This window comes from Oncorhynchus clarkii, chromosome 28, assembly GCF_045791955.1.
Source record: "Oncorhynchus clarkii lewisi isolate Uvic-CL-2024 chromosome 28, UVic_Ocla_1.0, whole genome shotgun sequence".
Lineage (NCBI taxonomy): Eukaryota > Metazoa > Chordata > Actinopteri > Salmoniformes > Salmonidae > Oncorhynchus > Oncorhynchus clarkii.
In genome coordinates, this window is record NC_092174.1 from 33,115,712 (window position 1) to 33,133,451 (window position 17,740).

The following is a 17,740-nucleotide window of genomic DNA, read 5'->3' on the forward strand; positions in this document are numbered from 1 at the left end:
ATGTATGTAATCAGTGGCTTATCTTGGGGTAGAATGGTACCATTGTGAGTTTCGGCAAGTAAAATACTCCCTTCTCCACATTGGCAACGTATATATGGTAATGCTTTAAATTCATACAGTCACATTTCAGATTTGCTCGACATTATTCTGAGATTAAAGCAGAAAGGAAAGCAGGAGAAAGTGAGAGAAAGGCAGGCTTGTGTTCTCTTTGAATTTCACCTTTAATAGACTCCTGTTTTTCCTCACTCCCTCTCTCTTTCTTCTTCTCTCACACACTCCTCTCTCTCCCTCTCTCTTTCTCTCTGTCTCTGTCTCTCGCTTTCTGTCTTGCTCTTACACACACTCCTCTCTCTCCCTCCCTATCTCTTTTTCTCTGTCTCTCACTTTCTGTCTCTCTCTTACACACACTCCTCTCTTTCTCTCTTTCTCTTTCTCCCTCTCTCTTTCTCTCTCTTACACACACTCCTCTCCCTCTCTCACACACTCCTTTCTCTCTTTCTCTCTCTCTCTTTCTCTCTGTCTTTCTCTCACACACTCTTCTTTATCTCCCTCTCTCTTTCTCCCTCTCTCACACACTCTTCTCTCTCTTTCTCCCTCTCTCTTTCTCTCTGTCTCTCTCTCACACACTCCTCTTTATCTCCCTCTCTCTTTCTCCCTCTCTCTGTCTCTTTCTCACAGTCCTCTCTCTCTTACACACACTCCTCTCTCTCAGCTCCCACTCAGCACAGAAACATGTTTGAATTTGCTTTCTATAGGGGTCTGGAATAAAATGGTATCCACACTCTCTCTCTCGTTTGCTCCACTCCCTCTTCCCTCCCTCCCTTCTTCCTTCCTTTTGTTTCTCCACTGCCTCTTTCTCCACCACCCTCTCTCTCTCTTTCTCTGCATCCCCCCTTGCACACCTATCTCCCTCCCTCACTCTCTTCTCTGGTCTCTCCTCTCTCTCTCACCTTGCTGTCCTTTCTCTCTCTGTATCTCTCCCGCTCCCTCTCTTTACCCCCCCCCCCTCTCTCTCTCCTCCCCTCTCTGGTCTCCTCTCTCTTCGTCTTGCTGAGTAGGCTTGATGGACCGTGAGGTCAACTCTAAAATGTGCGTTCTCCTCCACATTACCTCTCTCTTTTACCATCACATTCTCTTCTGCTCTGTTAGTTGTAAGACATTAACCTTTATCCACTTTCTTCCCTCATTTTCCTTCTCTGCATATCTTCCGACCTTAAACGCTTCCCCTGTTCCCTCCTTCTATCTAGCCCTCTTCTTTCCTTCTCCTCATCCCATTTCACCTCTTCTGCTCTCCTTTAAATCTGTCTTCACCCCAGCCTCAATCCATCGTCCCCCGATCCCCCCCTCCTTTCTCTATCTCTCTCAGCTATCGCTCTCTCCTTCCCTCCTTCCTCGCTCCGTCTCTCTCCTCTGTCTCTAATTGCTCTCTCGCCCCTGCTGTACTCCAGCCCGGAGGCCAAATGACTTTCCCAGGGAGAGAGGAAACGTAAGAAAACACAAAGCAGTTTGGAATTAGACATGTTCGGATTAATATTGATGAGCTTCCTGCCAGCAGGTGTGTGTGTAACTGTTGTCTCCCTTCGAGCTCCTCTTCTCTTTAACTCCCCTGTTTTCTCTCTGTATATTCCTTGCTCTTTCAGCCTAATGACTTCCTTGTACATGTGTATATTGGTGTTTTGTGATTTTGTGGGGTCATTCGTAACTTTGTTGTTTGTGGATATTCGTGTGTTTGTGTGTGTGTGTGTGTGTGTGTGTGTGTGTGTGTGTTTGTGTACACAGTGGACACTGAGTTAAAACAACATGTCAGTTTTAATTTAAGAGACAAGGAGGAGTTGCTCCTCTGTTCACAGCCAAGGAGCTGTGGAACACTTAGGTCCATAGAAACACACAGCCCTGTGACAGCCACGTACTACCCCTGCCAACACAGCGAACACTATTACCCCTGCCAACACAAGATATACTAAACCCTACTACCACCACCAACACAAGATATACTAAACCCTACTACCACCACCAACACAATATATACTAAAACCCTACTACCACCACCAACACAAGATATACTAAACCCTACTACCACCACCAACACAATATATACTAAAACCCTACTACCACCACCAACACAAGATATACTAAACACTACTACCACCACCAACACAATATATACTAAAACACTACTACCACCGCCAACACAAGATATACTAAACACTACTACCACCACCAACACAAGATATACTAAAACCCTACTACCACCACCAACACAAGATATACAAAACACTACTACCAGCAAAAACACAAAATATACTAAACACTACAACTACCACAATATATACTAAACACTACTACCAGTATACTAAACACTACTACTACCACAAACACAATACATACTAAATACTACGACCACCACCAACACAAGATATGCAAAACACTACTACCACCACCAACACAAGATATACTAAACACTACTACCACCACCAACACAAGATATACTAAACACTACTACCACCACCAACACAAGATATACTAAACACTACTACCACCACCAACACAAGATATACAAAACACTACTACCACCACCAACACAAGATATACTAAACACTACAACTACCACAATATATACTAAACACTACTACCAGTATACTAAACACTACTACTACCACAAACACAATACATACTAAATACTACGACCACCGCCAACACAAGATATACTAAACACTACTACCACCACCAACACAAGATATACTAAACACTACCACCACCACCAACACAAGATATACTAAACACTACTACCAAAGCCAACACAATATATACAAAACACAACTACAACTATACTAAACACTTCTACCACCACCAACACACTATATACTAAACACTTCTGCCACCACCAACACAATATGTATTAAACTCTACTACCAACGCCATCACAAGATATACTAAACTCTACTACCAGTGTACTAAACACTACTTCCACCGTCAACACAAGATATACTAAACACTACTACCAAAACCAACACAATATATACTATACACTACAACCACAGCCAACACAAGATATACTACACACTACTACCACCACCAACACAAGATATACTAAACTCTACTACCAGTATGCTAAACACAACTACCACCACCACCACCACAATACAGTGCCTTGCGAAAGTATTCGGCCCCTTGAACTTTGCGACCTTTTGCCACAGGATTTGGATACAAAAAGATTTCCCAAGCTTTAAACATCCCAAGGAGCACTGTGCAAGCGATAATATTGAAATGGAAGGAGTATCAGACCACTGTAAATCTACCAAGACCTGGCCGTCCCTCTAAACTTTCAGCTCATACAAGGAGAGGACTGATCAGAGATGCAGCCAAGAGGCCCATGATCACTCTGGATGAACTGCAGAGATCTACAGCTGAGGTGGGAGACTCTGTCCATAGGACAACAATCAGTCGTATATTGCACAAATCTGGCCTTTATGGAAGAGTGGCAAGAAGAAAGCCATTTCTTAAAGATATCCATAAAAAGTGTTGTTTAAAGTTTGCCACAAGCCACCTGGGAGACACACCAAACATGTGGAAGAAGGTGCTCTGGTCAGATGAAACCAAAATTGAACTTTTTGGCAACAATGCAAAACGTTATGTTTGGCGTAAAAGCAACACAGCTCATCACCCTGAACACATCATCCCCACTGTCAAACATGGCAAAAGACCTGATACTGGGACGGAGATTTGTCTTCCAACAAGACAATGATCTAAAACATAAAGCAAAATCTACAATGGAATGGTTCAAAAATAAACATATCCAGGTGTTAGAATGGCCAGGTCAAAGTCCAGACCTGAATCCAATCGAGAATCTGTGAAAAGAACTGAAAACTGCTGTTCACAAATGCTCTCCATCCAACCTCACTGAGCTCGAGCTGTTTTGCAAGGAGGAATGGGAAAAAATTCAGTCTCTCGATGTGCAAAACTGATAGAGACATACCCCAAGCGACTTACAGCTGTAATCGCAGCAAAAGGTGGCGCTACAAAGTATTAACTTAAGGGGGCTGAATAATTTTGCACGCCCAATTTTTCAGTTTTTGATTTGTTAAAAAAGTTTGAAATATCCAATAAATGTCGTTCCACTTCATGATTGTGTCCCACTTGTTGTTGATATCTTTATGTTTGAAGCCTGAAATGTGTCAAAAGGTCGCAAAGTTCAAGGGGGCCGAATACTTTCGCAAGGAACTGTATACTAAACTCTACTACCAGTATACTAAACACTACTACCACCACCACCACCACCACCACAATATATACTAAACTCTGCTACCAGTATGCTAAACACAACTACCACCACCACCACCACAATATATACTAAACTCTACTACCAGTATACTAAACACTACTACCACCGCCAACACACGATATACTAAACACTACTACCACCACCAACATAATATATACTAAACACTACTACCAGCATGCTAAACACAACTACCACCACCACCACCACAATATATACTAAAGTCTGCTACTGTCACGCCCTGGCCTTAGTTGTCTTTGTTTTCTTTATTATTTTGGTTAGGTCAGGGTGTGACATGGGTGATGTATGGTTTATGTCTCATCTAGGGTGTTTTCTTGTCTAGGCGTTTGTATGTTTATGGGGCTGTCCCCTGTCTAGTTAAATTGTATGTCTATGGTTGCCTAGATTGGTTCTCAATTAGAGGCAGCTGTCTATCGTTGTCTCTGATTGGGAACCATATTTAGGCAGCCATATTCTTTGGGTATTTTGTGGGTGATTGTTTCCTGTGTCAGTGTTCCACATGGGACTGTTTTGTTGCTAGTTCACGTTATTATTTTGTATCTGTGTTCATGTTCAGATTCTCTTATTAAAAACCATGGACACCTACCACGCTGCATATCGGTCCGATCCTTGTTTCACCTCTTCAGAGGAAGAGGAGGAAATCTGCCGTGACAGCTACCAGTATGCTAAACACGACTACCACCACCAACACAATATATACTAAACACTACTACCACCACCAACACAAGATATACAAAACTTTACTACCAGTATACTAAACACAACTACCACCACCACCACAATATATACTAAACACTACTACCACTACCAACACAATATATACTAAACTTTACTACCAGTATGCTAAACAAAACTACCACCACCACCACAATATATACTAAACTCTACTACCAGAATACTAAACACAACTATTACCACCTCCACCACAATATATACTAAACACTACTACCACCACCAACACAAGATATACTAAGCACTACTACCACCACCAACACAAGATATACTAAGCACTACCACCACCACCAACACAAGATATACTAAACTCTACTACCAACACAAACAATTATAAACACTACTACCACCACCAACACAACATATACATTACACTACGACCACCACCATCACCACAATATATACTAAACACAATATATACTAAACACTACTACCACCGCCAACACAATATATACAAAACACTACGACCACTATACTAAACACCACTAACACCGTCAACACAAGATATACTAAACACTACTACCACCACCAACACAATATATACTAAGCACTGCTACCACCACCAACACAACATATACATTACACTACTACCACAGCCAACACAATATGAATTAAACACTACTACCACCTCCAACACAAGATATACTAAACACTACTACCACCACCAACACAATATATACTAAACACTACTACCACCGCCAACACAATATATACAAAACACTACGACCACTATACTAAACACCACTAACACCGTCAACACAATATATACTAAACACTACTACCACCACCAACACAAGATTTACTGAGCATTACTACCACCACCAACACAAGACATACTAAACACTACGACCACCGCAAACACAAGATATACTAAACACTACTACCACCACAATCACAACATGTACTTTACACTACTACCAGTATAATAAACACGACTACCACCACCAACACAATATGTATTAAACACTACTACCACTGCCAACACAAGATATACTAAACACTACTACCACCGCCAACACAAGATATACTAAACTCTACTACCAGTATACTAAACACTACTACCACCGCCAACACACGATATACTAAACACTACTGCCACCGCCAACACAAGATATACTAAACTCTACTACCAGTATAGTAAACACAACTACCACCACCACCACCACCACCACCACAATATATACTAAGCTCAACTACCAGTCTGCTAAACACAACTACCACCACCAACACAAGACATACTAAACACTACTACCACCACCAACACGAGATATACTAAACACTTCTATCACCACAACACAAGATATACTAAACACTTCTACAACCACCAACACAAGATATACTAAACACTACTACCACCACCAACACAAGATATACTAAACACTACTACCACCACCAACACAAGATATACTAAACACTACTACCACCACCAACACAATATATACTAAACACTACTACCACTATACTATACACTACTTCCACCACCAACACAAGATATGTTTAACACTACTAACAGTATTCTAAACACTACTTTCACAGCCAACACTATATATACTATTCACTACTACCACCACCAACGCAATATGTAAGATACACTACTTCCGCAGCCAACACAAGATATACTAAACACTACAACCACAGCCAACACAAGATATACTAAACACTACTACCACCGCCAACATAAGATATCAGAAACACTACTACCACCACCAGCACAAGATATGCTAATCACTACTACCACCGCCAACACAAGATATACTAAATACTTCTACCATTAAGGTAAGCACTACTAAAACCAACAACACAATATATACTAAACACTACTACCACCGCCAACACAAGATTTACTACAAGATGTACTAAACACTACTTCCACCACCGACACAATATATACTAAACACTACTTCCACCACCAACACAGGATATACTAAACTCTACTACCACAACCAACACATGATATACTAAACACTACTACGACCACCAACACACAATATAGTAAACACTACTACCATTATACTAAACAATACTACCACCACCATTTCACAATATGCTCAACACTACTACCACCACCAACACAATGTATACTAAACTCTACTACCAGTATACTAAACACTACTACCACAACCGCCACACGATATACCAAACACTACTACCACAACCAACACACGATATACCAAACACTTCTACCACCACCAACACACAATATACTAAACACTACTACCACAACCAACACAAGATATACTAAACACTACTACCCCCACCTACACAATATATACCAAAACCTGCTGCCACCACCAACACACAATATACTAAACACTACTACCACAACCCACACAAAATATACTAAACAATTCTACCACCGCCAACACAAGATATACTAAATACTACTTTCCTGTATACTCAGCACTCAACTCTGCTACCAGTATACTAAACACTACTACCACCGCCAACACACAATATACTAAACACTACTTCCACAACCGACACAAAATATACTAAACAATTCTACCACCGCCAACATAAGATGTACTAAACACTACTAACACCACCAACACAAGATATACTAAACACTACTACCAGTATGCTAAACACTACCTCGACCGCCAAGATATAGTAAACACTACTTCCACCACCAACACATGATAAACTAAACACTACTACCAGTGTAGAAAATCCTTATGTTAGAACAGCTGAAACTGGTTGGTTAAGAAGCTAAGAAGCAATAAAACTGGCCTTCTTTAGTCTAGTTGATTGTCTGGAGAATCTGCATTTGTGGGTTCGATTACAGGCTTAAAATGACTATAAACAAAGTACTTTCTTCTGATTCTCATCAGTCTATTCTTGTTCTGAGAAATGAAGGCTATTCCATGAGAGAAATTGCCAAACTGAAGATCTCGTACAACGCTGTCGACTACTCCCTTCATAGAACAGAGCAAACATGCTCTAACCAGAATAGAAAGAGCAGTGGGAGGCCCCGGTGCACAATTGAGCAAGAGGACAAGTACATTAAGAGTGATTAGTTTGAGAAACAGACGCCTCACAAGTCCTCAACTGGCAGTTTCATAAACAGTACCCGCAAAGCACCAGTCTGAACGCCAACAGTGAAGAGGCGACTTCAAGGCAGAGTTGCGTAGAAAAAGCCATGTCTCAGACTGGCCAATAAAAAGAAAAGATTAAGATGGGCAAAAGAACACAGACACTGGACAGAGGAACTCTACCTAGAAGGCAGCATCCCGGAGTCGCCTCTTCACTGTTGATATTAAGACTGGTGTTTTGCAAAACTGTATGAATATATCATGACACAAGGCGAGACCCAGATGCAGACACAGGAGGCCGATGGTTGGAGTCTTATAATGTTTATTAATTCATCCAAAGGGGTAGGCAAGAGAATGGTCATGGACAGGCAAAAAGGTCAAAACCAGATCAGAGTCCAGGAGGTACAGAATTGCAGACAGGCTCGTGGTCAAGGCAGGCAGAATGGTCATGCAGGCGTGTACAAAAACCAGAGAACAGGGGCAAGGGTCAAAACTAGAAAGGACTAGAAAAAGGAGAATAGCAAAAGGAGTACGGGAAAAACACGCTGGTTGACTTGACTTAAACATACAAGACAAACTGGCACAGAAAGACAGGAAACACAGGGATAAATACACTGGGGAAAATAAGAGACACCTGGAGGGGATGGAGACAATTACAGGAACAGATGAAACAGATCAGGGTGTGACATTATTCCCCCCCCCCGGGACGCCACCTGGTGTCCTACCTGGGCGCATACCTGGCTGACCGGGGTGTCGGCGGTGGAAATCGGCGATGAGGGCCGGGTCCAAAATGTCTTTCACAGGGACCCAGCACCTCTCCACTGGGCAATAGCCCTCCCTGTCAACCAGGTACTGGAAACCCCTGCCCAGTGGTCGAACCTTCTGGAGGTGTCTCACCGCATACGCTGGCTGGCCGTCAATAACCCCGGGGGTGGGATGGGCCTGGAGACAGAAGACAAAGGACAGTGAGAGACGGGCTTAATCCTAGACACATGGTAGGGTGAATACGGGGGGTACGGGGTAACACAAGATAGACAGCAGTGGAAATCAGGACTCTGGAGATGGGAAAAGGACCAATGAACCGGGGAGGCAGCTTGCGGACAAACATCTGGGCCGAGGGTACGCTGACCTCCTGCTCTTGTTCTGGAAAGAGTGGAGGCTGATACCCCATGGAGCACTCGAAAGGGGAGAGTCCCGTGGCAGAACTGGAAAGGGTGTTCCGGGCATACTCCACCTAGACCAGTTGACCGCTCCAGGTAGTGGGGTTGGTTGAGACCAGGCACATTAAGGTGGTCTCCAGGTCTTGGTTGGCTTGCTCTGACTGACTGTTAGTTTGGGGTTGGTTTTTGGATGACAGGCTGGCCGACGACCCAATAAGGGTGCAGAATGTCTTCCAGAACTCAGATGAGAACTGAGGATCCTGATCAGAGACCATGTCTACCGGGAGTCCATGGATCCGGAAGACATGCTGCACCATAAGCTGGGTCATCTCCTTGGCAGAAGGTCGTTTGGGGTGAGGGATGAAATGGGTGGCCTTGGAGAGCCGATCGACTACCGTCAGAATGACAGTGTTGCCATCAGAGGTAGGGAGCCCAGTGACAAAGTCCAGAGATGTATGAGACCAGGGACGATGAGGGACCGGGAGTGACTGAAGGAGGCCAGAAGGAGCTTGCCGTGGAGTCTTGTTCTGAGCACACACTGTGCATGCGGCGACGAAGGCAGAGATGTCAGGAACCATTGTGGGCCACCAGAAACGTTGTCGGAGGAAGTGCTAGTGTACTACGGGACCCTGGATGACAGGTCAGCCTGGAGGAATGAGCTCATTCCAGGACCCGGGACCGGACTGGATTAGGGACAAATTGTCGGTTAGCCTGGCCCCCTTCAGGTCCAGGCTGGGAGTGTTGTGCCTCACGGAACAGGTTCTCAATACCCCAATCCACAGTAGCATCAAGGCATGAGGTAGAGAGAATGCTTTCAGAGGTCGAGGGTGTGGCAGAGGAACTGTATAGGCAGAATGGCCCCACTCCAACATCCGAAGCATCCACTTCCACCACAAATTGACGTGAGGGGTCTTGATGGATGAGAATGGGTGCTGTTGTGAACCAATGCTTCAGGTCCACAAAGGCTTTGTCGACAGCTGGAGACCATTTGAACGGTACCTTGGGAGAGGTGAGTGCCGAGAGGGGGGCCGCCAGGGTGCTGTAGTCCCGAATGAAACGGCGGTAGAAGTTTGCAAAACCAAGAAACCGTTGCAACTGCACCTTGGATATTGGTTGAGGCCAATCCACCACTGCATTCACCTTTCCAGGATCCATCTGAACATTGCCCTCAGCAATAACATATCCCAGAAAGGTGATTGTAGAGCAGTGGAACTCACACTTGTCGGCTTTCACAAACAGTTGGTTCTCCAGGAGGCGCTCAAGGACCTGTCTACATGAAGAACATGTTATTGTGCAGAAGAAGGCCGTCCTGCCTCAGAGTCAATGAGCACTCGGAGAGACTGTGATTGGTCTCCCCACAGGACAAGAGCAAAAAAAGGGTGTGCGGGGGATAGAACTTATAATCTGAACTCCCAGGCCTCCTTTCTCCCAGAATCCGGAGACTCAATTACCTTTCTCACTTCTGCCATGAATTCCTCCAGATGACCACAAATGGCAGATTGTTGCTCCCAAACTGCTGTAGCCCAGGAGAGCGCCCTTCCCGGCATTAGCATAATAATATACTCTATCTTCGATCTGTCTGAAAGAAACAAAGATGGCTGTAGCGAGCACTGAGAAAAAAAATCTGTCAGGTACCAGGATTTCCCGAATACCGCTCCGGAGGAGGGAAGCGGGGTTCTCGGGGAGCCGGGATAGGCTGTACAGAAAATTACTGGGTGATTGCAGTTTTTCAGAGGTAGCAGGCAGCCTCTGCGCTAACTCCCTGATTTGCTCCATAATAGCCTTTAACCCATGGTCGTGGCATTCCATCAAGGATCTGAGCCCTTCCAAAAGGCCCTGTACCAACTCCTCATGTTTCTTAATGGTGGCTCCCTGCAGGGAGACAGCATGGTAGAGCTGGTCCAAGTCTGCTGGTTCTGGCATGGCCAGTTCGTACTATCATGACGCAAGGCGAAACTCGTACTATCATGACGCAAGGCGAAAGATACAGACACAGGAGGCAGATGGTTGAATTCTTAAAATGTTTATTAATCCAAAGGGGTCCAAAGGGTAAAATAAGCGACACCTGGAGGGGGTGGAGACAATCACAGGAACAGGTGAATCAGATCAGGGCATGACAGAAAAAGGCTTGAAATTACTTATGTTCTTTCTAAATATACTAAAATCAAATTATAAAACGACTAACTATAAGATTTCACCTTCCTTATAACTAACTGTAAAATACATATTTGTATGTTTGGTGTGCAAATTGTCTACAGGTCTCTCTTGATCAAAAGGTTTGCTCCTGTCATGTCTACTCCCCCGCTACGGAGCTTAACATTGCCAGTTTACTAATCACTGGCTCTGTCTACCATCATTACGCACACATGGCACAATTGTTACGCGCACATGCGCCTCAGTATAAGACTCACCTGTACTCCATCAATTCACTGATCACCTCCCCCCCATATCTGTTACTCTCTTTGGTTCATTCCCCAGGCAGTATTGACTATGTGTTTCATGTCCAGACGCTACTATTGTCTTGTATTGTTCCATGTTCACTATATTATTAAATCTCCACCTGCACCTGCTTCTCGACTCCCAGCGTCTGCGTTACAGCATACTGCCTCGACAAATGAGGCAGCAGGAAATCAGAACATCTCCTAGAGGGTCGACGAACAGGGATACCTACTTCGTCAACACCACGACAAGCTGGCACAACTAGGGAAGGCTATGGAAGAGGTTCTTCACAGTCTTCAACATCTCAATCATACCCAAGAGGCGTTGTCTTCAACTAGCGGAGGATACTCTGCCACCAGTCGACCCAGCGAGCCATCACTCCAGTTTATTCAGCAGTCCGCCCAGGTCAGCGATGCCCGTTTGTCCCTCCCGTAAAAATATGACGGAACACCATCTAAATGCTGTGGCTTTCTACTTCAGTGTTCCCTCTATTTTGCACACTAGATGGGAGCACCCACCACCGAGAGGTCCAAGGTTGCCACAGTAATTTCTCTGATGACTGGACGGGCGTTGGAGTGGGCTATGGCTGTCTGGGAGAGAGGAGAGGAGGAGCTGGCTTTGTATGAGGGGTTCATGGCTTAGTTCAGAGGTATCTTTGATCATCAACCGGAGGGCAGAGGAGGGGTGAGAGCCTTCTCCAACTATGGCAGTATGACCAGACCACTGCCAAATAAGCGCTCACCTTCCAGACAGTAGCAGCATCCAGCGGATGGAATGAGCCGGCATATGCTATTCCGAAGAGCACTGCGCAAGGAGGTCCAGACTAAACTGGCAAGTCGAGACAACAACCTCTCCTTGGACACACTCATCGCGATGGCCATCCATTTGGATAACTTACTTTGGGAGCGTCAGTACCCACATCTCCTCTCCTCCTCCCTCAGTGAACACTGTATCAGAGCCTGAACCTATGGAGGTAGGGGTCACACGTCTCCCCGCGGCGGAGTTACGTAATCTAGACGGAGACAGCTGGGGCTCTGTCTCTATTGTGGTCAAGGGGGACACAAGCTTCAGCAGTGTCTGGTATATCCCAACTCGGGATCCACGAGAGCAGAGGGACGGTCATGTGATCTTCCACCTCCTGGAGCAGGTGTGAGTATCCCATCCTAAACAATATTTTTGTGCCGATCACACTAGCTGGTTGGCCCACATGTACTGTTTCTACAGCACTATTGGATTCTGGTGCCATGGTACCTTTATTGACCAGATCCTTGCCTCCTCTCTGAGCATCACCTCATACCCGCTCTCCTCTCCGTTTCCCGGTTCAAGCCCTTAATAATCAGCCACTAGGATCCGGAACCATCACACACATCACCACACCACTCACCCTCACCATGGAGTCCATTCCTCAGGAAAATATTCCCTTCTTCATCACTAGTGCACCAGCTCACAAGATCTTTCTCTGACTCCTATGGCTCCAACGCCATAACCCCACCATCTCATGGTCCAAGATGAGAATCACGGACTGGTCACCCGAATGCCGGAGGAACTGCTTTCTCGCTCCCTCTCGAGTTGTAGCCCCTGTGGTCTGGGACGTAGATGTGAACATTCACCAGGCTCTGGAGAGGGAACCCGCACCCACTACCTATCCTCCTGAGCACATCTACGTTCCCATGGGAATAAGCGAGAGGCTGTTGACCTGGGCACACACAGCTGTTGTCGCTGGACATACTGGGATCACCCGTACAATTCAATCTCTCTCCGAAAAGTATTGGTGGCCCACCTTGGCGCAGGGTGTTATTCGCTACGCCAACTCCTGTTCATGTGTTCCCAAACTAAGTCCACCCGGCACGCTCCAACAGGGAAACTCCTTCCCTATTCCTGTGCCTCAGCATCCCTGGTCTTATCTGTCCATTGATTTTGTCACTGATCTCGCATCTCACATCCTCTGATGGTTTCACCACCATTTTGGTGGTTGTGGATAGATTCTCGAAATCCTGTTGTTTTATCACTCTCTCAGGTCTCCCTACTGCTCTCCAGGTCACTGAGGCACTGTTCCAGTAGGTCTTCCGGCATAATGGCCTTCCGGAGGACATGATCTCTGACCGTGGCCCCCAATTCACATCACGAGAATGGAGAGCCATCATGGAGAAGCTCGGGTCACGGTCAGCTTCACTTCTGGGTATAGGCCTCAGTCCAACGGGCAGGTGGAGAGCACACCGGTCACACCTTGTGGACTTGTTTACGTGCTGCTGTGCGGTTTGTTGCTAACGTTACTTTGCTACCTCCCAAATTTACGGTTTTAACTTTTTAATTAGTGTTTAATATTTAATTTTTTTCCCCTCGCTCAAATTTTTAATTCAACTTTTTCACCCGGACGCTTTATCTGGACATGGTTCTACACGACCTCTACACCTGCACAGGATCGGTATATCTGAACATCACACCTGCGGGACAGGTACAGGATGGAGACAACAACTGCCTGAGTTACACCAGGAATGCACAATCCCTCCATCAGTGCTCAGACTGTCCGCAATAGGCTGAGAGAGGCTGGACTGAGGGCTTGTAGGCCTGTTGTAAGGCAGGTCCTCACCAGACATCACTGGTAACAACGTCGCCTATGGGCACAAACCCACCATCGCTGGGCCAGACAGGATTGGCAAAAAGTGCTCTTCACTGACGAGTCACGGTTTTGTCTCACCAGGGGTGATAGTCGGATTCGCATTTATCATCGAAGGAATGAGCTTTACACCGAGGTCTGTACTCTGGAGCGGGATCGATTTGGAGGTGGAGGGTCCGTCATGGTCTGGGGCGGTGTGTCACAGCATCATCGGACTGAGATTGTTATATAAGACATCCTCTTCCCTCATGTGGTACCCTTCCAGCAGGTGCATTCTGACATGACCCTCCAGCATGACAATGCCACCAGCCAACCTGCTCGTTCTGTGTGTGATTTCCTGCAAGACAGGAATGTTAGTGTTCTGCCATGGACAGCGAAGAGCCCGGATCTCAATCCCATTGAGCACATCTGGGACCTGTTGGATCGGAGGGTGAGGGCTAGGGCCATTCCCCCCAGAAATGTCCGGGAACTTGCAGGTACCTTGTTGGAAGAGTGAGATAACATCTCACTGCAATAACTGTCAAATCTGGTGCAGTCCATGAGGAGGAGATGCACTGCAGTACTTAATGCAGCTGGTGGCCACATCAGATACTGGCTGTTACTCTTAATTTTGACCCCCCTTTGTTCAGGGACACATTATTCCATTTCTGTTAGTCACATGTCTGTGGAACATGTTTAGTTTATGTCTCAGTTGTTGAATCTTGTTATGTTCAAACAAATATTTACACGTTAAACTTCCTGAAAATAAAGGCAGTTGACAGTGACAGGACGTTTATTTTTTTGCTGAGTTTATGTATAAACATAATGCATACAGAATTGTTTTGCTCAACTCAGCAGACACTCAGAGTGTAAACTTATGAAAAGGTTATATTTAGGCGCAAACACACATCCATGTGAATCGTTTACTCACTAGGAGGAGGCATACATCTATTTTTCCCATTGAAATGGGGATCTGTAAAATGAATGAATATTTTGATTCAGAGTATCCTTTTTCATTTCATTTAGCGAATGAGCTTAGCTGTTGCCATGCAACAATGCTTTCAAGCGACCCCCACTCGCACTTTTCTTCTGAATTCACAATGTCACACTCTCTTGGAGTGGGGCTAATTTTGCACTCTTTTGTCAGGGTTCCTATTCCGTCCACGTTTGAGCTGTAATGAGAATGAATGCTGATGTGCGGAGCGCATCCCCTGAGCAGGGCCATGGAGATGGAGATAGGGGGAGGCGGATCCTTCTTTTACTATCCTGCTCCGCTTGAGAGAGCCCTAGCCACCAGCCAGCCAGCCAGCCAGGGCTAAGCCAGCCAGCAGCAGTCAGGATCAAGACTGCATGTACCCTGCCTTCCTTAATACACTCTCAGTAGTTGGGAAATAATTGATTAGGCCTCAACTTATTACGTGTTCAATTTTCTACTTTCATTAATCGTTGCAGCAGTAGGGAACTGTATTTCACAGATTGGTGAGCTTTCAGAGACAACTGTTTGTGAGAATAGCAGGCCTAGTTAAGCTGGTGCATTACTATGGATATTGCGATTATGATGATCCTAGTTCAGGGCCATTGCCCCAGAGATGGATCTGGAAAGATCAGAGGGTGTTGGTTTGTAAGTGTTTCAGTGTTCTTGTCCTTAGTCCTCAAGCACTGTGTATAATCACTGTATAATCACAGTGTATAATCGCTTTGTATAGTCACAGTGTATAATCACAGTGAATAATCACAGTGTATAACCACAGTGTATAATCACTGTGTAGAATCACTGTGTAGATTCATTGTGTAGAATCACAGTGTAGCATCACAGTGTATAATCACAGTGTATAATCATTATGTATAATCACTGTGTATAATCACTGTGTAGAATCACTGTGTAGATTCACTGTGTAGAATCACAGTGTAGCATCACAGTGTAGCATCACAGTGTATAATCACAGTGTATAATAACTATGTATAATCACAGTGAATAATCACAGTGTATAACCACAGTGTATAATCACTGTGTAGAATCACTGTGTAGATTCATTGTGTAGAATCACAGTGTAGCATCACTGTGTAGATTCACTGTGTAGAATCACAGTGTAGCATCACAGTGTATAATCACTGTGTATAATCACTATGTATAATCACTGTGTAGAATCACTGTGTACAATCACTTTTATTTCTCTTTCATTCATTCTTTTTTATTTGATAAATTATAGCTCTTCCTCTATATATGTCCTTCTCTCTCCCTCTCTCTTTTTTTCTCTCACTCTCTCTCAGCTGCACACTGACATGGACAGAGGTGACGGACGCACCAAGTACTTGCTGCGTGGTGAGGGGGCGGGGTCAGTGTTTGTGATTGACGAGAAGACAGGCAACATCCATGTCACCAAGCCCCTGGATCGTGAGGAGAAGGACGAGTACCGCCTCATCGCTACAGCAACCGACCGGCAGACCGACCGGGCCCTGGAGCCATCATCCACGTTCATCATCAGAGTACAGGACATCAACGACAACCCCCCTCTGTTTGAAGAAGGGCCCTACAGCGCCACCGTGCCTGAGATGGCCAACATAGGTACTGAAGCCGAGGAGCCGTTGTCTGTTTAATCTGCTGTTTTATCAGCTACTGTCTTCTTCTATTCTATTAATACTATCATCCATTTTGATGTGGGCTAGCTTTCAAAAGCTCGGTCCCAGACTGAGTTGTTCAGTCAATCATGGTTTCAATATTTACCCGGGATTAAATATTTACCAAGGTACTTTTCAAAATGCACAGTGGGTTGCTCTGAGACTAATAGATAGCGGAGCCATGAAAGCCTTATTCAAGAGCTGTTACACAAAACTGGTCATATCTTCCACCATCAATGCAACAGTGGTAATAAGATAATGATAGTAGTCACAATAACACACAGTCAGCCTGTCGAAGAGATTGGTTGAGATGTCTTTCATCATCCCACTTTCACTATGATTTCAGTTTTCTTCCCTTGATTGCTCTAAACAACTTGTGTGATGTGAATTTCATCCCCACGGTTAGTTTTAAGTGGATACTAGGATATGGTTTCTATAGCTACTATAGCCTTACAGTATTTCACATGGAAAGAAATCACTATGGTATTCACCCAGGGTATGAACGTCTCAGTGCCAGGCAGTGTGAAAATAATTTTGCTCCATTCACTGGTAATACATCTGTCTGAATGTATGATCACTCGAAATTGTGACTGTGCTATATCACCAAGGCAGACTGTAAATCAATAGATTTCTCTCTCTAGTGCTTGTTGCGTCAACCCTAGTCAACCTTGTTTGATCTGTCTATCTGATCATTATTTTACTGCCTCATGCATCAAAACATTTGCTTCCCTCACTCTCCCTTTCTCTCTCCATCTCCCATGTGCCTTGTTTTTTTTGCACATGTATAACTCGTTATTTTTGTTGGGACAAAGCTATCTCCATACTTCCATTTGTTTGTATGGGTTACCTTCAGACGAGTCCC

The 17,740-nt window shown here is 44.8% G+C and overlaps 1 protein-coding gene across 1 annotated transcript in view; it reads left to right on the top strand.

Moving 5' to 3' along the window:
• LOC139386759 (uncharacterized) overlaps window positions 1–17,740 on the top strand; it is a 112,697-nt gene that overhangs the window by 21,237 nt on the left and 73,720 nt on the right. Inside the window, exon 2 of the mRNA XM_071132571.1 lies at window positions 16,531–16,825. Coding sequence (XP_070988672.1) covers window positions 16,531–16,825 — 295 coding nt within the window. The remainder of the gene's footprint in view (window positions 1–16,530; window positions 16,826–17,740) is intronic.